This window comes from Drosophila miranda (assembly GCF_003369915.1).
Source record: "Drosophila miranda strain MSH22 chromosome Y unlocalized genomic scaffold, D.miranda_PacBio2.1 Contig_Y1_pilon, whole genome shotgun sequence".
Lineage (NCBI taxonomy): Eukaryota > Metazoa > Arthropoda > Insecta > Diptera > Drosophilidae > Drosophila > Drosophila miranda.
The window spans coordinates 35,481,153-35,507,110 of record NW_022881603.1 but is presented as its reverse complement, the minus strand read 5'-3'; the positions used below and the strand labels follow the sequence as shown (position 1 = coordinate 35,507,110).

The 25,958-nt window shown below is 52.3% G+C and overlaps 1 protein-coding gene across 1 annotated transcript in view; it reads right to left on the bottom strand.

Annotated features, from left to right (window-relative positions):
- Window positions 1-1,019: 1,019 nt before the first annotated feature.
- The window catches only part of LOC117190417, a 56,749-nt gene continuing 31,810 nt past the window's right edge, over window positions 1,020-25,958 (bottom strand). The window contains exons 2-3 of the mRNA XM_033395494.1: window positions 2,050-2,210; window positions 1,020-1,961 (exon numbers count right to left, since the gene is read on the bottom strand). Of these exons, the coding sequence (XP_033251385.1) occupies window positions 1,902-1,961; window positions 2,050-2,210 (221 nt within the window). The 3' untranslated portion in view covers window positions 1,020-1,901. The remainder of the gene's footprint in view (window positions 1,962-2,049; window positions 2,211-25,958) is intronic.

Below are 25,958 nucleotides of genomic sequence, written 5' to 3'. Positions count from 1 at the left end.
TTGATTGTATCTCTTAATTGATGGTTTTCCAGGAATTGATCAGAGCTTTTACCATTACCCATTACCCAATACCATTGTGTATGTGGGAATTGAATTAAAGACGGGCTTCAAAGGGTGGCAGGGCTGCGAAATCTGAGATCGTATCTTGGGCTGGCTAAAAAGACTGGCTCTCGTTCTGTGGTGTGTGTGTGTGTTTTTATCGTTTTCCTCGTTGTTATGTGTATATTTAAAAGTCCGTTGTTATTTGAATATACTATAGGTAATTGTGTAAATAAATTTACTTAACTACAATAGCTGCCGTTTCCATGAGAGTTCTTCCAGGGGTCGTGAAGGTCGTGAAGGTTGTGGGGGAGGGGTGGAGGTTTAGGTGGAGGTGGAAGGGTGATGAGATACATAACTTTACATGCAAATAAGCTTGCGAGTATGTGGGAAGAGAGGAAGGTCGTATTTACATGCAGGTGTGGAGTTTTGACTGTAGGCAGTCGCACTATGTCAAATAAAGCACTTAGATAATTGTAAAAAAAATAACGAAGAATATTGTTTGAAGCCCCCTCGATTGGGAGTCATCAATCGTCAATCGTCAATCATAATACATAGGTATAATCAAGTCAAGTCTTTTGCTTATGTTAATGTTCTGGCCTCATCCGCTAGTTTGTAAATGTTACTCGTATGGTTATCCTCTCTAAGCATTTTAGTTTCGCTGTTATTGTATTTGTGTATAAGTACATTATTTAGCGTTCAGTTATCAGCAGTAAAACCTATTTCAATATTTTCTTTTCCTTCAATTGTATATTTGTTTGTAATAAGTGTACATATATGTATATATATATACTATATAATTATATATATATTATTTATGCCTGTTCTTCTGCGTATATGTATATATAATATCTCTCCTCTCCTGTTCTGCTTCTGCTTTTGCTTTTGCTTCTGCTTCTGCTTTTTTCTTTTGCTTTTGCTTTTGCACTCTCCTTTTTATTTTTACTTGTATTTGTTTTTGTATTTTTGTTTGTATTTAATTTTAATTTTCATTTCGCCTATCCGCATCGTTTTGATTTATTTTCTTGCTGTTAATTTAACATCATTTAATCTTTAATACACATATAATTAAATAATTTACACGAAATATATTTATATAGTTAGATATATTTATAATATATTTATTTAATATGTACTAAAAATAGGTAGGCCTGATTCTGATTCTGCTTTTGCTTTTTCTTATCTTTTCTTTTCTTTCTGTTTTTGTTATTCGTTTTTGCTCTCGCGAAACAAATTCAAAATAATGAAAAAAGTCTTCTTTTTAAGTTTTTATCTTTTTGGTTGAATTCTAATTAAGCGCTTAGGATTCTGCCGCTTGGATTCTGCCTTCGTTCCACGGTTCTTTTTTTCGTTTTCGTTTTCGCTTCGTTTTTGCTTTTCCTTTTAGTTGATAATTAATAATAATAGTGTTATAATAATCATACCTTTTCCTTATGCATAATCGTCGACTCGAATCAACTCGTCTCGATTCGATTCGTTTCGATTCGTTTCGTTTCATTTGTTTTACTTAGTTTTCCTCATGGTTTATACTTTACTTGGAAATCCGTGCAGGCTTTTTACAGGCAGCAAGTTCATTCTTTCGTATTTTGCTCGCTTTCGCTTTGCTGTGATTTGAGGTCTATGGCTCTATGGGTGAACCTGCTCTCTTCATGGGGCAGGCGGGGTGGTTGGGGTTGTGTGTGTGTCTTTGGGCTTAAGCAAAAAGGGGGCTTTCATCGATTTGGAAATGTTTAAAACTAGTTGTAAGTCATTTATGATTAACGTCGGATTTCTAGGTGTATTTTGTATCCAGTTTGTGTATCTGTGTCTCTAAGAAGTGTTTGCGTGAGCGGGAAGGGGAGGGTGGAGGCAGGGGATGGAGCCTAACGCCCTCGCGCCCATCGCAGTAATGCATCCGCTAACACGTCCAAATGAGCCTTCGTCTGCAAAGAAATCCCAAATCGAACCATTATCACCTTGGATTATATACGGGCTTCTAGACGAGGATTCGTATCCGGCTTCTACACTTACCGTCTTGTAGAACATGCAGGATCTTCGGTCCTCATCCTCGCCGTCGGGGCAATCGATGAAGCCGTCGCACAGCACATGATCGTCTATGCAGCGGTACCGTCCCTGCCGGTCGGGTACAGGGCAGGCGAATCGCTCCATGCCATCCATGGCGGTGGGACACTCTGCAACATAAACAAGAACAGAAAGAAGGACACATGACACGGGTTGCACAGTCAGTCCAAATAGTTGTTGAGCACCCAGGCAGCGGACAGAGTACACTGGATGGTGGATAGAGAACAGAGGAAGCGGACAACTTTTCCCATAAATCGCTCAGTGAAAAACTTTTGCACACGCTAATGTCTGCCATGATTTGCGTCTAAATGTTGCAACTTGCACGACTACTACCTGCTACTCGTATTCCCAGGTCCTGTGCCTGGCAGCCAGGCGCATTAAAGTATGCTACCTTTATTTGCTTTCCTCTCTGATGTTGCCCCGGCCCCATTTGTTTGTCTGTGTAACGTCCTGGCAAAGCAGTCGCAGCAGCTTAGAAGGTTTTTTTCTGTTATAAATCGTTGCACGTTTGCTACTTTACTGCTTTCTGTGGCTGGACTTGGGCAAAGACAGCGACAGCGACAACGACAGCCGTAGAAAGGGAGAGATAGAGAAAGAGAGAAATAGAAATAGGGAGCACTAGCAGCGGCAGCAGCAACAAAAACAACACAAACTTTTTTTTTGTGGCATTCCACGCTTTCTGCTCCCTCTCCTCTCTCTCCTCGGCCTTCTCCCGCTTACTTTTTCTCCTCTCCACCAACAAATACATAAAAATAAATCACTTGTAGGACATGTTGGCGCCTCCGGTTTACACACACACACACACACACGCACGCCGCGGGGCTGGAGCTGGCGGCCCAAAAAACGGAGGCGGTCCTGATATCCAGCCGTAAAGTGGTCGAGACCGCCAGAGTGCAGGTTGGTGGGACCGCGATCGAATCGCAGAGGTCCATCAAGTACCTTGGAGTCCTCATCGACACGCGTCTGTCCTTCAAAGAGCATCTGGAATACGTCCACACGAAGGCCAGGCGCTATCCAGGATGCTGCTAAACATCAGAGGGCCAAAGCAGGCAACGAGGAAACTGCTGACGAGCGTAGTGACGTCGCAGATGCTCTACGCCGCACCGGTGTGGGCAGAAGCCGCGAAGGTGAGGACATACATGCGAGGAGTGGAGGCAACGTACAGACTGTGCGCCATTAGGATAGCGTGCTCGTTCCGGACCATCTCAGACGAAGCCGCGTTAGTCATTGCCGGGCAAGTTCCGCTCAGGGAGCTGATAAGGGAGAGGAAGGAGATCCATGATGCCATGACGGACAGTGCAGCCGAGGTACGCTCCAAAGCAGAAATTAAGGACGCCGCCAGAAGGACCAGCATGGACAGATGGCAGACTCGATGGGACCACTCACCCAAAGGCCGATGGACCCACACCCTCATCCCAAGCATAGCATGCTGGGTTGAAAGGAAGCACGGCCAGGTGGATTTCTACCTTACCCAGGCACTGAGCGGACATGGCTGCTTCCGCGGCTACCTCAAGCGCTTCGGCCACCAGGCAGAGGACTGGTGCCCCGAGTGCGGCACAGGCATAGAAGAGGACGCTCGCCACGTCCTCTTCGACTGCCACAGGTTTGACCTCGAGCGTCAGACATTGGAGACAGCAGCAGGGTCTAGGGTCAGCACCGAGACTCTGGTGCCGCTGATGCTGGCAGTCCCGAAGGTGTGGGAAGCGGCCGCGGAGTTCGCCTCTAGCGTGATGCGAACGCTTAGGTCCTTGGAGAGAAGGCGGAAGGAGCAGACGGAGTAGGTGCCCACGCCGCTGCGAAGCAATGCTTTGCGGCAGTACCGCAGTCCGCGGGGCCCCTAGTCCCAGCATACTCTTGTCCGTTAAATTAAGTTAAATATAAATTGTATAGTAGATATTATAGATCAAATAAATAAGTATATGAATATAAAAAAAAAAAAAACACACACACATGCTGCTGCATGTTTGTGTATGAGATTTGTCGAAGTTGGCCGTATAGGTTTTCCTCTCTTCCCCATTTCCGATTTTTCCTTGCTCGAAAGTTTTTGGTGACTCTGAGCCGGGAGCGGCACGGCCCGGCACCCCTGCAATATTCCCACACGCCCATTCATTAGCCACCAAAGCCATAGGTGCACCTGCTGCCCCTTCAACACTGGTCCTCCTGTGCCAATGTGTCTGTGGCTGTGTCTGTGGCTGTGTCTGTGGCTTAGTCTGTGGCTGTGTCTATGGCTGTTGTTACATTTGCGGTTGTAGTTTCATATTTCTGCTGAATCACCTGCCACAGCATTAGGGCGAGATAAAAAGCTCATAAGCAACTGGACACTCAACTGTTTGTCTCTGCTTTCGTGCCACTGCCACCACCACACCAATCCTTGGCCCGACTCTGTCCCCGGTACCGACTGCACCCACGCCCAATGCTGCCCGTCTGTCAGCAGGAGATCAATTGAGGGTTCCTGGGGGCTGTCAGGTGCGCTTCGTTAGCTACATTGTCGAACACTGTCTGCCGGCTGTCTCCAGCTGCGTGGCGTGCCAAAGAGTCATTTGCATTTGAAGTGCCACCACCCCTGTTCTCGCCTTCGCCCACAACAGGACCTGGGCGGAGGCAGCCAGAGATCCCAGAGACGGTGACGCCTACGCTGATGATGATGATTGGAAATGGAGAATGTTGAGTGTTGAATGTTGAATGGCGTTGACAGTGTCGCCGCCGGTGGCGCTCATGCCGATTGCCATTTATCAACTTCGTTGTGCGCCTCATAATTGCATCAATAGGCACTTGGGCACGTTTGATTTGCCATTGCGCCAGCCCTTGCCCCGCCGCTGTGCTCTGTGTGGGAGGGGTATGATATTTGCGGTCTCTTCTCTGGGGTGCTACAAACTCCGCAACTTATTCAGATCCAGATTCTGATTCGGCTTGGCTGGCAATGTCGGCCATTATTCTCGGGCCACTATCATTACTGTGTTGTCTCTTGTCAGCCCCACAATTTGTACTTTGAACTTAATTTCACACACAAATAACTCGCAAATTGTTGCAACATTCGTTGAAAGGTTCGAATGAATATGGTTGCATCGCTAGCTGCTGCTGTTGCTGTTGTTGGCGCCCTTCCTTTTTTGGAGCCAACTCAGCCAAGTCTGAGCCACAGCCACAGCCACAGTCACAGCCACAGGGCCTGTTCCAAGCAACCGCCCAATCCCCCAGTCACCCAGTCACCCACTCACCCGCTCTCCCGCTCACCCGCTCAGGGTGAGGCTCAGGCAGTCAGTTAGCAAGCGACTGAGGCTATTGAACTTTAAATTGATTTTTGCGCTTGTTTGCTAGTTTCGCTGCGCTCTCCTTCGACTTGGCGACTGGGCGAATGGGGGGGTGGGCGGCTGGGTGGCTGTGCGGGAGCGGGTGCCGCTTATCGTTGTTGCAATAAATTGAAATAAGCGTCCCAGCAGTGGCTCGGGGGTGAATGGCATAGTTTCTGAGGGCCATGCCAAATCAGGCAAGTCACGATAGAAATTGGAACGGAGGACACCCGGAGGACCACCGCCTACGGGGAGCACTGAAACTGTCCATCAAGTGCTAGGCACACGTCACACGTCGTTGTGGCTCTGTTTCGACAATTGCCTCAATTTGATGTCCGACTGTATTTGCTGGACAAGCTCCAAGCTGCAGCTGAATAATGGTGCAACTAGCCATTTTTAAAGCGGAAATTCAAGGCACACATACGAGTATGTGGTCCTATCCTCAACGGTGGTGATAGGGTAGTCAAGTGTCGGGCATAATCACATGTCTCTGCCAACAGAAAATGGAAATTTCGGTAACTTCTTATGACATTCGAGTGCATCGAGTGCATGCACACATACGAGTATGCAAATTGCATACTCTTGAGGGGCGGGGGACGGAAGAGAGGCAACTGTACCAAAAACTTGAACTCTTCTAACAAAATCAACGCGTGTCGACACTAAGACACTCGGAGACACAACCGAACAAGCCACAAAAACAGCCAGCACAGCCAGAAGAGCCAGAGGAACCGGCAAATAACAGCAAGAACAACATGAGCCCGTAAAGTGTCAAAAAATGAAAAGCATAAAAAGGATTTTTCTGTTGCCAAGGAGCTGCTAAAGCTGTGAATTGTGGTCGGTCCCATGGGTGGCGCTCGGCTTTGGCTTGGCTATGGCTTTGGCTTCGGTTTAAGCTTCAGCTTCAGCCAAAAAGTGGCAGCCGATGCTATTTTTGTCATGCAACAGACATATCGTATACGTAATGCAGCAGCAGAACAGAGCGCAAAGTTCGTGGCGAAAAATAAGTCGCACACGAACTTGTAGCAAAGTTCGAGAAGGGAGAAAACCTTTTGTGCCACCCACACCACCACAACATACACTGAGCAGAGGAGGTGACAGCGGAGGAGGAGGAGCAGTGAAAAGGAGAGCTGCAAACGCCTGTTGTCTCGTCATGATGGCGCCTAAAATGCTGCCAACAATAATAACAAAACCCACGAAAAAGAGACCAAAATGCAGTGTGCAATGGTATGCATGGCTTGTGCGAGTATCTGTGTTTCTCTCTATGTGTGTTTTTTTTTTTTTTTTTTTTTTTTTTTTTGGTAAAACAATTTATATATATAAAATAGTAACAATTATGGCTAGGAAGGGGGGGGGGGGGGGGGGGGGGTTTGTCCGCTCCCGCGGGACTGCCGCTAGGCATTACTTCGCGGTGCGGGCTGTGGGGTCATCGTTCTGGCTTAGTTTGTCCGGCATCGCTCCAGCCTGCTCAGCTCCTTGATAACGCTTGCTGCCATGTCGGCGACCGCGTTCCATGATTGCTCATCGGCTAGCATCTGGTCGGTGAGGGTGTCCACATTCACTTCTGCAAGCGTCTCCCTAGCCTCGTTCGTTCTTGCGAGAAGCGGGGGCATACAAAGAAGACGTGCTCTGCATCCTCGTCGGCTCCAGGCCCGCAGCAGCTGCAATACGGGTCGTCAGCATGCCTAAAGCGATGCAGGTACTGCTTGAAGCAGCCATGCCCCGTCAGCAGTTGGCCCAAATAATGGTCCATTTGGCCGTGCCTTCTTCGCAGCCATGGGCTAAGCCGGGGAAGGAGACGTCTGGTCCACCTCCCTTTTGCCGCTTGGTCCCAGCGCCGTTGCCACTGGGCTATGGTGCGCTCTCTCCGCTCGCTGGCTACCTCCACTCCGCTCTGCCGCTCAGCTGCCAGTAGATCCAGCGGGACCATGCCTGCCACAACAAGTGCGGCGTCTTCAGACACCGTCCGGAAGCAGCATGTAACCCTCAGGGCACAGCGTCGGTATGCGCTTCTGCAGTCTCTGCTGTATGTGGGAACCATCATTGCTGGTGCCCACACTGCTGATCCATATAAGATTATAGAGGTGACCACCCCAGCGATGAGCTGCCTGCTGCGCTGCCGTGGTCCCCCTGTATTGGCCATCATCCTGCTTATGGCCGCCGTTGCTGCAGTCGCTTTTGCGCTGGCGTATTCCAGGTGGGCCTTGAAGCCCACCAGGGTGCACCCTTCCGGTAATGTAAGCCGCAGGATGTCGTCATACATCACGTTCCACAGTATCGGCCCTAGGACCGAGCCCTGTGGGACGCCTCCGGTTATTTGGTGATGTTCTGCTCCTTCTTTCGTGTCGTAGATCAGGACGCGGTCCGTAAAATAGCTTCGCAGAGTCCGTGTGAGTTGTTCGGATATACCCCTCCTGGTCAGGGCCTCTAGGATGCTCTTCCAGCTGGCAGAGTTGAAGTCGTTTCGTACGTCTAGTGTACATACTAGGCAGTACTTTTTTGGCGAATGCTTCCGGATGGGCTCTAATTATGCATTTTAGTGCTGAATTAGGGACTCCATCTGGACCTGCCGCTTTCCCGATCTTCAGCTTACCCGTGGCCTCCAGTACTTCTCTGGCAGTGATGATGGTGGTGGTGTCCCTCAGGCTAGCTCCTTCTACCCTAGCTCCCTCTTGTAAGGGTGGTTGTCTAGGGAAAAGGGTGCCGACTATCTCTCTCATATGTACCGGACCCTTGGGCATAGGCTGCCTGTTTAATCTCCCCATGACTAGTTTGTATGCTCCACCAAAAGGTTCCGCATCGGCCGCATCGCAGAGCTCCTTGAAGCATTTGAGTTTGCTGCTTCTGATGGCCTCCTTCAGCTCTTTTCTTTTGGCCTTGAATGCCGCGCCATTTCTGCCAAATTGGGCGGAGCCTCTTGCACGCTGGTAGGCACGCCGAGCTGCGCAGCACTCCCTCCTGGCCTTGGCAATGTGCTCATTCCACCACGGTACCGGCCGGTGCCTGCTTCCTCCGATCTTTCTTTTTTTCATGGCTGCATCACAGGCCGCTTTGACGGTCCTGTAAACGGCAAGCGCGGATGCTTCAGCATCCCCGGCGGCGCTTAGGTTTTCTGCTGCCGAGAGGTACCCGTCATTACAGCTAAGTGGTCGCTATGGGTGTAAGCACTCAGCACTTGCCACTTCGCGTGGCGTGCGAGCTCTGGGCTTGCAAAGGTGAGGTCTATAATAGACTCCCGCCCTGCTTTGCTGAACGTTGGTGTGGTTCCTGTGTTGAGGAGACAGACGGTCAGGCTTGCAAACTCGTCCAGGAGCGATGTCCCACGGGGTGTGTTCTTGGCGCTGCCCCAAGTCGTGGCCCAGGCGTTAAAGTCGCCCGCTATCAGGACCGGCGATTTGCCTCGTGCGTCGTTAGCGATGTTGCTGATGATCGCCTCATACTCCTGCTGCGTGAACCTTGGTGCTATGTTGCAGCTGTAGACAAAAGTCCCGCTGTGCTTAGCTCTCACATATCCCACTCTGGATGCTCTGTGGGTAAGCTGGCCTGGTTGTGGGCCACAGCTCCAGATTGCTGCTCCTCCGTCTGAGCTTTGCTGCCAGACTCCTTCGTGTTTTTTGCCGTAAGGCTCGCTGAGTAGCGCTATGTCGATCTTCTGCTCCAGGACTGTTTGCGCCAACAGATCCTGAGCAGCTCGGCAGTGGTTTAGGTTGAGCTGCAGGAGCTTAACCATCAACCAGTTTGGCTAGTGCCTTCTTATACTCAGGGCAGCTGCGGCTGAGGGCCGAGTGGGCTGCTGAGGATCTCCTGACGTCTCCTGGCTTGCCAGCGCATAGTCTGCTGATTCGCGGGTTGTTGCACTGGTTGTGCTTGTGCCCCTCCCCACCACATTTGTAACATGAATTGCTTGACACAGGCCGCTTGGATCTGCACCTGGCTGCAGTGTGTCCATAGGCCATGCACTTGAAGCAGCGGGTTGGCGCAATCCGTTGCCGCACGCGGCAGACAACCCAGCCGATCCGAACTTTTCCGAGCTCCAGGAGCTTCTTTGCGAGTGCGGGCTGAAGGTTTAGCGTATCTACCTGTGTTGCGCCATGTGCTTTCCGCATGTACGGCACTGCTCCTTGTGGTAAGTCGCCGTCGATCGCTGCAGCTATGGCCTCACATACCTCGTCGCCTGTCGTGAGCTCGTCTATGTTGAGTACCTCAACCGCTACTGTCTCCTGCATGGCCTTCACGGCTGCCTTGTCCCCAAGCGCTGCCTGGATGGCCATCTGTAGCTCCTGGGTGGCGGGGTCTGAGGATTGTTACATCCTTAGAAGCAGCTCGCCCGAGGCTGTCTTCCTGATGCCCTGAACCTTGTTTTTGAGGTTCTGGAGCGTTGGTGCTGCCTTCACCAGTTTGAGGATGTCGGCGTATGATGCCTCCTCGGTGCATTTGACCAGCACTGCGTCTGGTCGGCCTGTCTGCTTGCGTTTCGCACGCCTGCCTCTCACCTCACTCCACTTCTGGGTAGGGTTGGTGTCTTCCGCCTTGCCGCACTGCATCTTGGTTTCCTCTTGTCGAGTGGCGTCAGCTTGCTGGCGCTGCCCTTTTATCCTCTGGCGCCTGCAGGTGGGATTTGACTTCCACTTGCAACTCCTTCATGCGTGCTACCATCTTCTTGATGGCCATGTTGATCGACCTCTGGCCCTTCTCGTTCATCTGGTAGAGTAGAATTGCGCTAATCTCGTCTATGTCCTGTAAGCGGTTCCTGCTTCGCTTGGGGGGGGGGGGGGGTTTTCTCCCGCTACTCGATGGTGTAGGGGGTCCCTCGGCCTCTTCGGAGTATCAGTGCCCTTGCCGCCGTCCTGTGTGGCACTACTGGCAAAGCTGTGCAACGAGCTCTGCTTCATTGGCCGTGCTAAAGCTGCTTGTGGCGGTGTTCGGGCCACCTTTGAGGCTTTTTGGAAAGCCATTGCTCCTTGGCTTGTAGCGCATTTTGCTTCGTCGGCCAAGTGTGCCACCGGCGAAGCAGGATTCGGGAGAACATCTCTCAGGGCCTCCAGGATCTGTGCCCCGGCCACGGGATTCCACGTGTGAATTTGGGATGGAACTTATGCGTAGGTGTGTGTGCGGTTTGCAAGTGATCCCGCCTAGGATTTAGGCAGTACCTTCCGTCAGGTACGGTCGCTGACAGAAGCTAGCTGCTGTGAGCGTAGTTATCTTCCGCAGCGGTCTCTGTCGAGGGCTGGATGCTTTGGCACTTAGTGCCCCTTCACCACACTGCAGTCGATCAGCTGGTTAGTGGCCTGCACTATCCAGCCCTGGTACCCCAGTCGAGGCCTGGAGTGGAGAATGGGAGAACCGGCCCAAAGGAAAGAAAGGATGAAAAAAGGTGGGAATCTCCAAGTGTTGAGTGAAAAAGCGCCGACCAAAGCACTCACGGTGGGCCCCAGCGCCCCTGCCCCCTTTGGGTGACTGTGGAAGTGCAACGCGCAGCCCGGATCAGAAGCCAGTCGGGGTGAGACTCGATCCTCCCAGGTGAGCACGCGGTGTCAGCAAGAGCTTGAGCTAATTTCGGGTATTTTTTTCCAGGTATCTTTCGCGATTTATCTGTGTCTTGCAGAGCAGCTGTTTGGCGCGTCCGCACTCGAAAAATTCACGGTTTATAGAACCTCTGTGTTTCTCTATGTGTGTGTGTGTGTGTGTGTGTGTGTGTGAGGGCGGCGTCGCTTTGCAGGAAGCAGTAGCCAAAGGAAACAGCGCGCAACGATTTTGCAGCAATAAATTGATAGTTTTATGTGGCGCACATAAACAGGAGCATCAGCATCCAAGGAGCAAGACAGAGATAGGGACAGCGGTAGCGCCTCAAAGAGAGATATCTAGTGTGTGAAAGAGGGACAGGGAGAGGCAGGGGCAGGGGACTCCTTGGGACATTAAACTCGCGTCTTTACACCCACACACACACAGGCGCAGAGAGAGGGTGAGAGAGAGATGGATATCCCTGGTATCGTGCATATTTCAGCCGTAAATAGCAAAGAGCAACGCATAAAACAAAGGCAAAGAGGCAAAGAAAAGGCTGGGCAAATTCATATATGAAAACTACCAAAATTGATGGGCCCTGCCATTTTCCGCCTCCCCTTCGCACGCCACACTTCATCACCATTTCAGGGACACATCTCATCAGCCTAGACAGGAACCTGGCAATTTGTCGGGGCTGAAAATTTCACTTTTCGGACCCAAATGCCCAAAGAAGGAGAAGAAAAAATAAATGTGGAAAAAGTGCCTTTTACACAAATGTCTCCTACTCTCTCTCGCTCTCTCTTCCCGCTTCTTTGTATCTTTTGTATGCGTTTGGCCCCTCATCAAAAATTAATTCAATTTTTGTCAAGCTTCTTGAATGGAAAAAACCTGACAGGACAGTAGAAACAACAAATTGAGGTGCTTCTGATCCACACTCCCCTCATTATTTTCAACCCACTTGTCCTCTCTCTCTCTCTCTCTCTCTCTCTCTCTCTCTCTCTCTCTCTCTCTCTCTCTCTCTCTCTCTCTCTCTCTCTCTCTGTATACATTTATCTCTCTCAGGCCTCCTGTAATGAGGTTTTGATTAAATTTCATGCCGAAATGTTAAAGCAATATGCGATACAAAGTGTTCCGTTTTAGCTTTCTATTATTTTAGGACTGCTCTTCCTTTTGGGATGTATGATGGATGTATGCTGTTTGCTTTCATGTGTTTCGTTTTTTGTTTAAATTAATTTAACTGTAACGAACCAAAAAGGTTTCGATACAATCCGTCCCCCGACTTATAATGATAGCATCGCACCACACACCGCAACCAACGCCCCCTTTCGCAAGCAACCACCGATCAACACGCGCCAACTCCATAACGATGACCAAAGACATCAGGTCACGCGAACTTCCCCCACTCCAGGCCAAGCCATCGGCCGAGTGCGGTCTTCCGGGTTCATCGACGGAGGAAAGTCGACGCCGTGAAAATCTGCGACGATCACCAAGAACGGCAAAGTGCACCCCGACGCGGAAGTGCATTTGTCAAACCTGCAGACCCAGCAATACGGGCCTATAAAAAGACGGCGACGAGAACCAAAGAGCAACTTACGCAGAGACCCGGTCCGGAGTACAGACGCGGTACCCGGAACTCACAAGAAGACATCGGCGACCAATTAAAATAAGTTCATTTAAACCGCTAAGAATTACAATAAAGTGTCGAATTATCAAAGTAAAAAACCCCCTATTGCGTAAGTTCACCCCAATTAGTCGAGGCACCGACGCCACCCCACCCCGAGTCTACGCAGCCGTTTCGTATACACGACGAGCGACGCCCATCCTAGCCCCGATCCACCTCTCTACGACAGGCCGCCCCCTGACGCCGCCCTTAAGGTTCCATCACATTTCTACAAATTTCTTGTGGATTGACCCCTGGACGGGACTGAGCTTACCTCATCCTGAAATAGGTCCATCACAAGTGGCGCCCGAGCAGGGACCCAAGGGAACGTCAGCGAGGGTTTGTGGAATAAAACCCCACGGCCACTAGAGAAGAACACAAGAAAACGGTCCGAAGAAAACCCCGACCTCGCACAATACCAACGGCAAGAGTTGCGCAACGAGCAGACGAAAGCGCGACACAGCGACAGAGAAACGGGAACAGTGCCGTCACCCCGAGAAGAAATTCGAAGCGTCAGCCGCGAAGCTCGACACAGTGCCCTAGTGAAGGAAAAGCGCAAGCCCAGCGAAACAGCCACTCGAGTAACAATCGAAGCGATGGAATCCCATACAGAGGAACAGCCCAATGGGTATTACCCTGGAGAATTCGTCGCCAACCCAGGGGTGAGTACCGGCTGGATACACAAACGCCGCCGAGAGGAGCTGGAGTCCTTCGCGGAGGAATTCGGATTCAGCCGCGAGGGTAAAATGAAAGATTTGCGGAAATTTCGCCAAACTAGTCGCCGGGCCCCTCGAACACGATGCCTGGGTCAGGTTGGCAGAGCTCGAGCGGCAGTACGCCAGATCGCCAGGACGAGCCAGATCGCCCCAGCCCGACATCTCAGCACTAACAGAGAAGCGAAAGACGGACCCCAAACGGACCTACAAGTTCCAGGAGTCATGGAGGGCAAAGCCAGCACCTCACCGACATCGATAACCGTCGAAGATCTTCCGAAGCCCCCGCCCCCGGAGCCAAGGCCTTCGCCCATGAGAAGGATCTTGCCGACAGCAGGGGGAAATGGCCCCACAGACGGTCATTACTACAGTCACGCCGCACAGATGGCGGAACGGATCCGAAAGTGGGGAATCCAGTTTGACGGGCAGGACGACCCACTGTCGTTCGTCGAACTACTGGAAGAGCGTGCCCTCTCGTACGGGGTAGACATGAACTACGTGCCACGAGCCATGGCAGAGCTCCTCACCGACCGAGCCAACCGTTGGTTCCGCACCAGCCGACTCCAGAGCGCCTCTTGGGCCGATTTCCGCCAGGAATTCCTAGCCTTTTTCCTGCCTCCCCGGTACTTCGAGCAATTGGAAGACCAGATCAGGGACCGCAAACAAGCGGTGGGCGAACCGTTCAAGGACTTCGTCGTCGAGCTCCGGTTGCTCATGCACCACGCCGAGTACGACGAAGCCAAGGAACTTAGCCGGATCTATGACAACACCCTCCCGGCGTACCAGCTGTACGTGCGAAGGAACGAACTGAGAGGTCTGACGCAATTAACAATGTTGGCCACAGAGTTCGAGAGTATCCAGGAACGAAACGTACCAGCGACCCTCATCCCCCCTCGACAACCACCCAGGTACACGCGGCCAACGGCACAACAAAACGAAAGCGGGACGAATCGGGCCCAATTCCGAAAACCTCACTGGAACACCTCGGAACCCGCAAGGAAGCCGCACCAGGCCGGCGCTCCAGCACAGGAAACGGCACATAGAATGATCACCACCCCCATCGCCAACCCACGCGCAGCCTGTCGACGCTGCGGAGAAGCTGGACATGTTTCTCGCGACTGCATCAACCCATCGATCCTCTTCTGTTGGGAATGTGGCAGGCGCGGAACGCGCACCGTGGGCTGTTGCCGCCGGGACAAGTCGGGAAACGACTCGCGTCCCCAGCTGACACGGGAACAGCCGGGCACGACGCTTCCTTAGACAACCAACTAAGAAACCCGCTACAAGTACACGACGGCCGGATAATGGCGAGAGTGACCATCGGAGGACGGCGCGCGGAAGCCACGGTCGACACCGGGGCGTCCCGAAGCTTCATCAACGCCGACCTTGCCCGCAAACTCGGCTGCGACAACGACCTGCGAGCCGCATGCGTCCCGATACGCCTAGCAGACGGCTCGGCTCGCGAGATAACTCAGATCTTGCCAGCGCGCGTCAAACTAGACGAACAAGAGATACAGATGCCACTCTTGGTACTACCCAATATGGTAGAGCAAGCCATCATATGGATGGATTTCCTGTGCGCCATTGAAACCACAATACAATGTGGCGCCACACACCTCCATCTCCAAGGCTCCCGACGCCCCACCCCAAACACGCCGACGATCACCGCTAGTCAAGTACACGCCCCCGGACCCACGAACTCGAGACCTCCGCCGCCAACGAATTCGCCGCCACGACACGAGACAAGAGCACAAGCAACAAGGAACACAGAACCCATGGCCACGACGAGGCACACCAGCCCCAGGCCCACTCCAAGAAAACCAAAACTAAGCAAAGCCACGAAGAAAGCGAGCCGGTCTCCCGAGGGCACCGACGCGGTTCCACCAACGAACGGAAAAGAACCCAGGACGCCCCTCCAGAAGACAACCCGGCCCCAGCAACGACAGCCGCCACGCAGCAGCCAGGCGCTCGAGGTACCGACCGCCACCCTGGCCCACGAACGCGTCGACACCGCCCTCGACGCGAAAACGACACTGACCGACCCGCTACTCCCGCGTCCTCTCAGGCAGGAACCGGGAAAGCCGATCACTGCCACACGAGGCACCCATCGGAACCCCGACGCACCTGGAGCCGACGCACCATCGATCGTCCCCGACATCATGGAACGCCTCCCGGGCAACACCTCGTACGGCGCCGGCATGCGGCCCAGCACCACACCTGGAGCCATGTCGGTGAACCTCACCGCCCGAACTAGCCGTCGGTCAAACGACCGGTCATGAGAGACAACCGACCCATAAAACAACGGTACTACCCGAAAAATCCAGCCATGCGGCGGATCATCGATGAACAGGTCGACCAACTGATAGCTGAGGACCTAATCGAACCATCCCGGAGCCCCCACAGCGCGCCAATCGTCCGCAAAAAGGACGGGAGATGGCGCATGTGTGTAGATTATCGGCAGCTAAACGAGCGTTCCACCCCGGACGCGTACCCGCTACCCAGGATCAACTACATACTAGAGCGACTCCGAAATGCCCACTTCATCACGACCCTAGACCTGAACGAGAGGGAACGTTGTGAGTTGCTGCGGACACCGCAACTCTACATTTATACCCGATACTAAGTCAGTATGGCTCTCCTCCGGCAGACGCCGCTAATATTAAACGACACGACAAAGAGTGCGTGCGAGAGAGACAGAAAATCAGTCTGAGCGTGACGTCGGGCGCTGCGTAGCCACTGCAAATTGATTTGTTCCTATTGGCTATAAAAATAATCTGATCTGATCCAGATTCAGCAATCTGATAGATATGGTCATTATCTATGATTCTGCGTTTTTAGTTTTCTCGAATGTGCAATATTGTGGATGCAACAGATTTTCGTCCTTTGTGTGGGCGGAAGGGGGTGAGGCGAAATTTTGAGATATACGTTTTATAGTGAGATCTAACAGGAGTGCGGATACCAAATTTGGTTACTCTAGCGTTAATTGTCTCTGAGATTTGTGAATATTCCCAGATTTTCGTCGATTGCGGGGGCGAAAGGGGGTGTGGCGAAATTTTGAAACAAACTCGTCTCGGTCCGATATATTAGGAGTATGGATACCAAATTTGGTTGCTCTACCTTTTATAGTCTCTGAGATCTAGGCGCTAATGTTTTACTCTAAGCCAAGCCGGCTATGCTACGTGTGTGTTAGAGAGAGACAGGGCGAGAAAAAATGAAATTGTTTTCATGATGCTGGCTCTAATAATAATACGATCCCATTCAGATTCTGTAGTCTAAAAGATATGCTGATTCTCTACGATTCTGCTTTTTTGGTTTTCTCGTATCGTTAAAATTTTGGATGCCACAGATTTTCGTCCTTTGTGGGGGCGGAAGTGGGCGGGGCGAAGTTTTGAAATATTTTTGTAGCAGTGACATATCACAGAATTCTGGATCCAAAACAACGTTGCTCTAGCTCTTATAGTCTTTGAGCACTAGGCGCTGAAGGGGACGGACAGACGGACAGACGGACGGACGGACAGACGGACAGACGGACAGACAGACATGGCTCAATCGACTCGGCTATTGATGCTGATCAAGAATATATATACTTTATGGGGTCGGAAACGATTTCTTCTGGACGTTACACACATCCACTTTTACCACAAATCTAATATACCCCAATACTCATTTTGAGTATCGGGTATAAAAACGGGTATTGGCAGATACCAATGGCCCGCGACAGCCGGGAAGCCACGGCATTCACGATACCCGGCCGAGGGTTATACCAATGGAAAGTAATGCCTTTCGGTTTACACTCCGCGGGAGCCACGTTTCAACGGACCCTCGACGCCGTTATCGGCGCAGACATGGAACTATTCGCGTTCGCATATCTCGACGACATCGTCATCGTCGGGAAAAGCTTCCAGGAACACCTGAACAACGTAAAAGAAGTTTTCGCAGGATTGCGGAAGGCAAACCTAGGGGTCAACTCGGACAAGTGCGCCTTCTTCCAACGCCGGATAAAATACCTGGGCCACATGATCAGCGAAGAAGGTAACCACACGGTCCCCGACAAAATCGCAGCCGTAAAGGATCTGAGGCCGCCAACCAACCTGAAGGCATGGCCGGGTGGTACCGCAGATTTGTCCCAAACTTTGCCACCGTAGTCAAACCAATTTCACTACTGCTGAAGAAAGGGAAAGCATGGACATGGGGCCAAGAGCAACAAGACGCCTTCAACGAGCTGAAAACACTGCTCACCACCGCACCGGTACTCGCCTGCCCAGACTTTAACGTAAAATTTTCCCTGCAGACGGACGCAAGCAACCTTGGAGTAGGCGCGGTCCTCACCCAAGAGATCGAAGGGAAAGAGCGGGTCATTGCATACGTCAGTCGACGCCTCAACAAGGCAGAAGAAAACTACTCGGCCACCGACAAGGAATGCCTCGCCGTCATCTGGGCGATCCGAAAACTGCGATGCTATCTCGAAGGCTACCGATTCGACGTCATAACCGATCATCTCGCACTAAAGTGGCTGAATACCCTCGAGAGCCCTTACGGTAGTAGCAAGATGGGCGCTCGAACTACAGCAATACCAATACGACGTGCACTATCGGGCCGGCAACCAGACCGTAGTCGCATACCGCTATCTAGGACACGGAGCCGACGACGACGACCACATACCGTGGAAACTATGCGTGCCCAAAAACGGCCGGACGAGAGTACTCCGCGAATGCCATGAACGGCAGGACACGTTGGCATCCGGAAAACCATCCTGAGGGCAACACAACGATACTACTGGCCAGGACTACACAGAGACGTGCGACGGTACGTGCAGGGCTGCGTAAGCTGTCAGAAGTTCAAAGCCACGCAGCGCAAGGCCGTGGGCAGGATGCTCACACGTAAAGCCGAAGAACCCTTCGCCACCCTGTGTGCCGACTTCGTCGGACCATTACCACGGTCCAAGCATGGGAACACCATCTTACTGGTATTCTTCGACACTTTCTCCAAGTGGGTCGAACTGGTACGCCTCAAAAAAGCGACAACAGCGAACCTCGAACGAGCCTTCAGAGAACGAATACTGAGCAGCTTCGGCGTGCCGAAACTATTCGTCTGCGACAACGGAACCCACTTCACCAGGCGATCGTTCAGAACATTCATGCGAAGCGCAGGCGTGGAGCTGCAACACACAGCCCCGTATTGCCACCAAGAAAACCCGACGGAGAGAGCCAATCGGACCGTGAAAACGATGATCGCCCAGTTCGTCGACGACCACCAGAATACATGGGACGAGCTCCTACCCGAGATGACATTGGCGATCAACTCCAGCGTCTCCGAGACGACCGGATTCAGCCCCGCCTTCCTCCTGCAAGGAAGAGAGCCACGACTCCCCGGCGCCCTCTACGACGAAGTCACGCCCGGGACAGGAAGTACGCCAGAGACGGCCACCAGCAAAGCGACGAGGCTGAAAGAAGTATTCGTCATCGTCCGGAACAACATCCAGAGAGCCAGTCAAGAGCAAGGGAGACATTACAACCTCCGCCGGCGACTATGGCGCCCCGCCGTCGGATCGTTGGTACTACTACGCCAACACCACCTCTCAAACGCCGCCGAGGGCTTTGCGGCAAAGCTAGCCCCGAAGTTCGACGGCCCCTACCGGGTCAAGAGTTTTCCATCGCCAAACATCGCCAAATTACAACACTGCGAAAGCCGAAAACACAAAACCGCAAATATCAACGACCTGAGAGAGTTCCACAATCACGAGTCCGAAGAACCCACTGACCTACTCGAGAATGCTGACATCGACGAAGAAAGCAACGAGACCTCAACCCGACGCCCCAACCACGGCACCGCTGATTCAGCAAAACCCGGGACACCCGGCCAAAAGACAACACCGGCAAAAAAACGAGCCCGATGGCATAATACCGCCGGGAATGCAAGCGCAGCGAACCGCGCGACCACCAATTAATCGAACAGCGCTGACGCCAGCGAGAGAAGTAACGTAACGCTCACGACCGCGCGCCCCAGAAATCCGCTGACGAAGCGAAGAGAACGAGGAAACCCCAACGCAGACCACAGAAGAAACCACAAGAGCCCGACCCGCGAGTCCTCGTAACTCTCGCCGGGGAAGAAAGGGGAGGGTGTAACGAACCTAAAAGGTTTCGATACAATCCGTCCCCCGACTTATAATGAGAGCATCGCACCACACCCCGCAACCAACGCCCCCTTTCTGCGACGATCACCAAGAACGGCAAAGTGCACCCCGACGCGGAAGTGCATTTGTCAAACCCGCAGACCCAGCAATACGGGCCTATAAAAAGACGGCGACGAGAACCAAAGGGCAACTTACGCAGAGACCCGGTCCGGAGTACAGACGCGGTACCCGGAACTCACAAGAAGACATCGGCGACAAATTAAAATAAGTTCATTTAAACCGCTAAGAATTACAATAAAGTGTCGAATTATCAAAGTGAAAAACCCCCTATTGCGTAAGTTCACCCCAATTAGTCGAGGCACCGACGCCACCCCACCCCGAGTCTACGCAGCCGTTTCGTATACACGACGAGCGACGCCCATCCTAGCCCCGATCCACCTCTCTACAATAGGCCGCCCCCTGACGCCACCCTTAAGGTTCCATCACATTTCTACAAATTTCTTGTGGATTGACCCCTGGACGGGACTGAGCTTACCTCATCCTGAAATAGGTCCATCACATAACATATTCTTTATTTTTGCTGCTGTTGTTCTTGTTCCACACCCACTCTGAAGGAACTGAAGTCGCCTCAGGTTCGACTTGAGTGTATTATTTTTTCGCACTTTGCTGCTGTTCCTTGTTTTGTCTTTTGCTTAGCAGGGCGTAAAAAATACAATCGTCGAGAACTGAGAGGTCGGGCAGGACGGGCAGGACGAGAGGTGCCCCTCCGGACATACTTCATTCTACTTGTGCGTCGCATTTTACATTTACATTTAATAAGGAGCCTGCCTATTCCATGTCGCTCGTTCACTCTGCCAAAATGTTTTTCGACTGCTGCCTGCAAGCTAATTGCCAGTACTCCTCCATGTTTTCCTGCCACTTCATATCCAATGTGGATAAATCACACGCACACACATGGCCGCGATGGGCCCTGGAGACTAGGACATGGAAAACCTTTCAGTTTCGCCACAAAATCAGACCCAAAAATGTTGTCGCCTGAAGTGACGCCGGAGAGTCAGAGTCCTGGCCAGCATTGCCCCATGGCAAGGGTGTTGGGTATCCGAACGGCATTGAGACTGAGACCAAATGGGTATCCAATTATCCGAATGTCTCGAGGCCTCAGAAATAGTTCCCTAAATACTACCCTCCACTCTCATTACCCGCTAATGTTTTCACCGCTTTGGTGAGCAGCCACCACATAATCACTTGGTCACACACTTCCCCCACTTCCCCCACTACCACTCGTGCACTTTATATGCAAATGGCTCGGCCACTCCCATCTCCCCCCTCCTCTATCTCCGCCAGTGACCCCAGAAGTTTGCATATTGTTGGGGAACATTGAAAATCTCCCATAACTCAGCGGCACTGCGGCATTGGGGCCCTGCGCAGGCTCCCTCCACTCCCAATTCCGCATAGTTTATGGCTCATTTATGCCCCGGTTTTGTGTTTTTCCTGTTCATTTTCGAGGCCAGTCAGCAGTTTTGAGGCTCAGTATCTTATGAGGAAAGCAAATGCCTGATGATGGCAGCAGATTTAATCAAAATCGGGCTTATTCACTCTGAATAAATACCAAGAAAACGCCATGTCGGAGGAGCATGACTTATCATCAAGTATACGCGGTGTTGAACTACGGGAATAGTGAACTCTTCTTGCATGAATATAGCAAGGCATAGGCATAGGAGAGCAAGGCCTCCATCCCTGAACCAAAAGCAAGGCCTTCAACAGTCGGATGCCACTTAGATTGGCCAAATCGCACCGACAGCGTGTTTCTCTGGGTGTCAATATTAATTAGCTTCTACCACACGCTTCGGGGGAGAGTTGGGAGGCTGCAGTGTGGTTGGGCACGTCTGGGGCTCGTACGACAAAAGAAAGGCTTCAGGCATTCAGGTGGCGAAGATTTGAATATCCTTCGAATGGAGTATGAATGCCAGAATAAAATAGTTACACAAATAATTACTAATCTCCAGAAACTAAAACATTTTTCCCATAAAGATTTGCTTTCGGATCAATCGTTCTCGTAGGCCCCTTCAAGGGTATCAAACTAACAATGGCAATAAGAGCAACCAAGCAACCAAGCAGCCGAGCAGAGGGAGCGATGTGGGGGACGAGGCAGAGGCAGAGGCCGAGGTAAGGTGGCACCACAGGAAGAGGCAACAGCAAATGGCCAAATATAGCAACAATTAACGAAGCAAGAAACCATCAACAGTTTGATACGCGGCGTCTGATCCCACAGTGTAAGTGTGTGTGTGTGTGTGTGTGTGTGTGTGTGTGCGTGTCTTTGTATGCCTGAGAGGGCCAAAAGAGCGTCTAAAGTAGAGAGAAAGAGAGAAGGAGTAAAGGGAGGGTTGGAGAGAGGGGGAGTGAAAGAAAGCAACTTCTGGGAATTGCTGCTTATACATTTGTAATCTTGTCTTGTCCTTGTCTTTCGTTGGGGCTGCCGCTGTCTCTGCCCCATTTTAGGGTGTGCCGCCGGGAGGCGCATTTCTATTTTTAGCCTCCGCCACTGTGTTTGTGTCTGTGGGTGTGAATGCACCTGTTTGTGTGTGTGTGTGTTTTTTTTTTTTTTTTTTTTTATTCTGTATTAACTCTTAATTTTATTAAATTTTATAAGCCTGGGACTTAACTAAAGCTAGACAGGGAGCTGTATTGAGTTGGAGAGACCGGCAGGAAGTTCCGGGTCTCTGCGGGACGGCCGCAAAGCATTGCTTCGCAGGGACCATGGTTCCTCCTAGCCACTCTCGTTCCTTCGACGCTCGCACCTACGCAGCTCCTTCATGGCGCCGGCTGCAAAGTTGCTCCAGGCCGACCATACCATGGGGTCTTCCACAATCGCCTCGACCAGGTTGTTCGCGGCGAGCTGCCCGCCGGCGGCTCGCCACAACTCCTCCCTAATAAGTGAGAAGCGCCCACATTGAAAAATGATGTGCTCAGCGTCTTCAGTGGCGTCGCCGCACCACGAGCAGTTCGGCGAGTCCTCGTGGCCGAACCTCCAAAGGTAATGGCTGAAGCAGCCGTGTCCGCTCAGAAGCTGTGTGGAATGGAAATTGACCACACCGTGTCGCCTGCCGATCCAATATCGGACATCCGGAATCAGGCGGTGTGTCCACCGTCCTTTATCAGAGCCGTCCCAGCGGCTTTGCAATGCTCTGAGGCTTCCTTCACGGGCCTGCTTGCACGCGTCTCTCTTTGCCGCGCCGGCCCGGATGGCTTCGGCCACGGCCCTCTCCTCAAGCACCAGAAGGTCAATTGGAAGGACACCCGCCAGGACTAGGGCAGCGTCGTCGGATATGGTCCGAAAGCCGCGCAGAGGCGATGAGTGGCTTTTACGCCCCTAGCGTAGCTGGCAACTTTAATTCCATCCGCCCATACGTCTGCTGCGTAGGTCATGGCTGAGCGGACTACACTGGTCAGCAGAATCCTCCTCTCCTGCTTCGGGCCACGGGTGTTCAGCAGTATTCGGAACAGCGCCCGACTCGTGTTTGCCGCTTTCTCCTGGACGTAGCTTAGGTGTTCACGGAAACTGAGCCTGGTGTCGATCATCACGCCCAGATACCGAATGGCTCGTTTCGACGATAGTCTCTGGTCGCCAACCCTGATGTGAGCGGTCTCCACAGTCGAACGGGTGCTCACCAATACTGCCTCGGTTTTATGAGCGGCTATCTCTAGTCCCGCAGAGCGGAGCCAGTCTGCAATCAGCTGGATTGCGGTGTCACAATTTGCTTCGACGACGTCCAGGTGCTTGGCCACCACCGTCAGGGCGACATCATCTGCGTAGCAGGTTAGCTGACATCCGCCTGGAAGAGCTAATCTCATGACTCCATCGTAGGCAATGTTCCATAATAGGGGACCCATCACTGATCCTTGGGGAACGCCTGCCGTTATGCCGTGAGTCTGCGCGCCGGCCTCCGTATTATACTCCAGCAGTCTCCCCTCGAAGTAGCTCCTTACGATTGCCTGAAGGTATTGGGGTACACCGCGCCGGTTAAGTGAGTCCAGGATGCACTCCCACTTCACCGTATTGAAGGCGTTCCTGATGTCTAGGGTGACAATCAGAAAGTATTCCTTCTTGCCGCCCTTCCATCGAGTTCCCTCCACTGCCTTGGAGGCTATGTCAACTACCCTGCCTATGGCGTCCACCGTTGACCTCCCACTCCTGAAGCCGTATTGGTTTGGTGAAAGTCCCCCAGCATCCTCGACGGCGTTGTCTAGTCTTCTACGGATTATCTGTTCCAAAGTCTTCCCCAGCGAGTCGATTAAGCAAATCGGCCAAAACGAGGAGGGATCGTCCGGCGGCTTTCCTGGCTTTGGCAAGAGCACCAGGTGTTGCAACTTCCACTGCGGCGGAAATAGTCCTTCCCGCAGGCACTGCGTGAATGCCTTAGCAAACTCGTGCGGGTTGTATCCCATCGCCAGTTTTACCGCACGGTTGGGGATTCCATCAGGGCCTGGAGCCTTCTTGGCCTTTAAGCTTTGGGCCAGGGCGACAATTTCGTCCTCCGTGACCGGTTCGACCGAGTATGCAGGCTGGTGTGCGACGGCACTGATGGCAAGACCGTGAGCCCCGGATGGGAACAATGCCTCAACAATCGTCCGCAACTGGTCTGGGTCAGACGGCGATCCCGCGTTGCTGCCATGAATTCGCTTCATTACCGTCTTGTAGGCACGTCCCCACGGATCCTTCTCGGCTGAGTCGCAAAGCTGCAGGAAGCACTCCCTCTTGCTCTCCTTGATGGCGTTCTTTAGGGCTTTTCTAGCTCCGCAGTACTCCGCCTGTAGCCTTGGCCAGCTAGTGCCACTCCTTCTGCGAGCCCGTTGATATCGCCTTCTAGCTGACAGGCAAGTGCGTCTGGCCTCCTGGATCTCGTCATTCCACCAATAGGTCGGCGATTGCTTACCCTTGAATGGCCTCTTGCGACTCATACTGGCATCGCATGCGAGCAGTAGGGACTCCAGAAGCTGGTTGACCATCTGTTGAGCTGAGCCTCCGACCTCCATATTCCTCAGCGCCTCCAAGAACCTTGGAATCCGCATTGATTCGGGATTGTAGGCTGCTCTCCGGCTTGTCTGCGTTGCCCTGGTCAGTCTGCAACCACCTTCTCCGCCTATTGAGAACACCACTGCCTCGTGGTCGCTGGCCGTATAGTGGTTCCCCAGGCGCCAGGTGGACAGAGGGGAAAGGCTGCTAGAGGCGAATGTAAGGTCGATGACTGACCCAGAGCCACCCCTGTTGAAGGTATTCGCGGTCCCCTGGCTCGAGGAATTTGCGTCCTTGGACGTAATACTCGCAAACGATGGCAGGAAGCAAACCTACTTCAAGGCGGGTCGAGGGTCCATTATCGACCTAACCTTCATGAGCGTCTCACTCCATAGGGGATCTACGTGGAGAGTAAGGGAGGAGTTTACGTTCAGCGACCACCAGGCGATCCACTTCGAATGCGGAGCAGCAACGAAAAGACAGCTAGCCAAAATTACCGGACCTAAATGGAAGGGCGACCACCTGGATGTGGAAACCTACACGGAATATCTGCGCAACGCCAGCTGGAGCCCTGCGCGAGAAACGGCAGAGGGCCTGGCTCAGAAACTGGCGAAGCTCATGGAGGAGGTATGTGATGTGGCAATGCCAAGAAGGAAGCTTTGCAAAAGAGGAGCGCCCTGTTACTGGTGGAATGCGGAGCTTAACCAGCTAAGGAAATCCTGCCTACGAGCAAGACGGTGCTACCAGAGAGCACGAGGTCGGCCTGAGTTCGAAACCAGGGGAGAGGAACTCCGATCCGCGAAAAGAGCCCTTAAACGTGCCATAAAGGAGACCAAGTCAGCCTGCTTCAGGCAGATATGCGAGGAGGCGGACGTCAACCCTTGGGGGACGGCATATAAGGTCGTCACCAAGAGGATAAGGAGCCAGTCAACACCGGAAGTGACCTGCCCGATCCTGCTTCGTAGCATCGTGGAGGCCCTATTCCCACAGCACCCGTATAGGGAGGAGAGCGTCTCGAGCCAAGACTCCGAGCTGTGGCAACAGATTTCTGTTGAGGAGGTGATAGCGGCTACCAGGAGAATTGGGGATAAAAAGGCACCAGGACCGGACGGTATCCCAAACAAGGCATTGAAGCTTGGAGCAACCACCAGACCAGAAGTATTTGTTGACACGTTCAACAAATGCCTATGGGAAGGAGTATTTCCAGAGCAGTGGAAAGTGCAGCGGCTAATACTTCTACCCAAAGGAAATAAGTCCCCGGAGGAACCATCAGGATACCGCCCAATATGTTTGCTGGATACGGTCGGCAAAACCCTGGAGAGAATCGTCTACAACCGACTGCAAGCTGTGATCCAGGTGAAGAAGGCCTTATCGGAGTCCCAGTACGGATTCCGGAAGGCCAAATCAACGGTCGACGCCATCAAGGCAGTCACCGACATTGCATCCAGAGCGATCGAGGGAATAAGATGGAGATTTGGCACAAAGGAGTACTGCGCGGTGGTGACCCTGGATATCCGTAACGCGTTTAACTCAGCGAACTGGTCTCGGATAA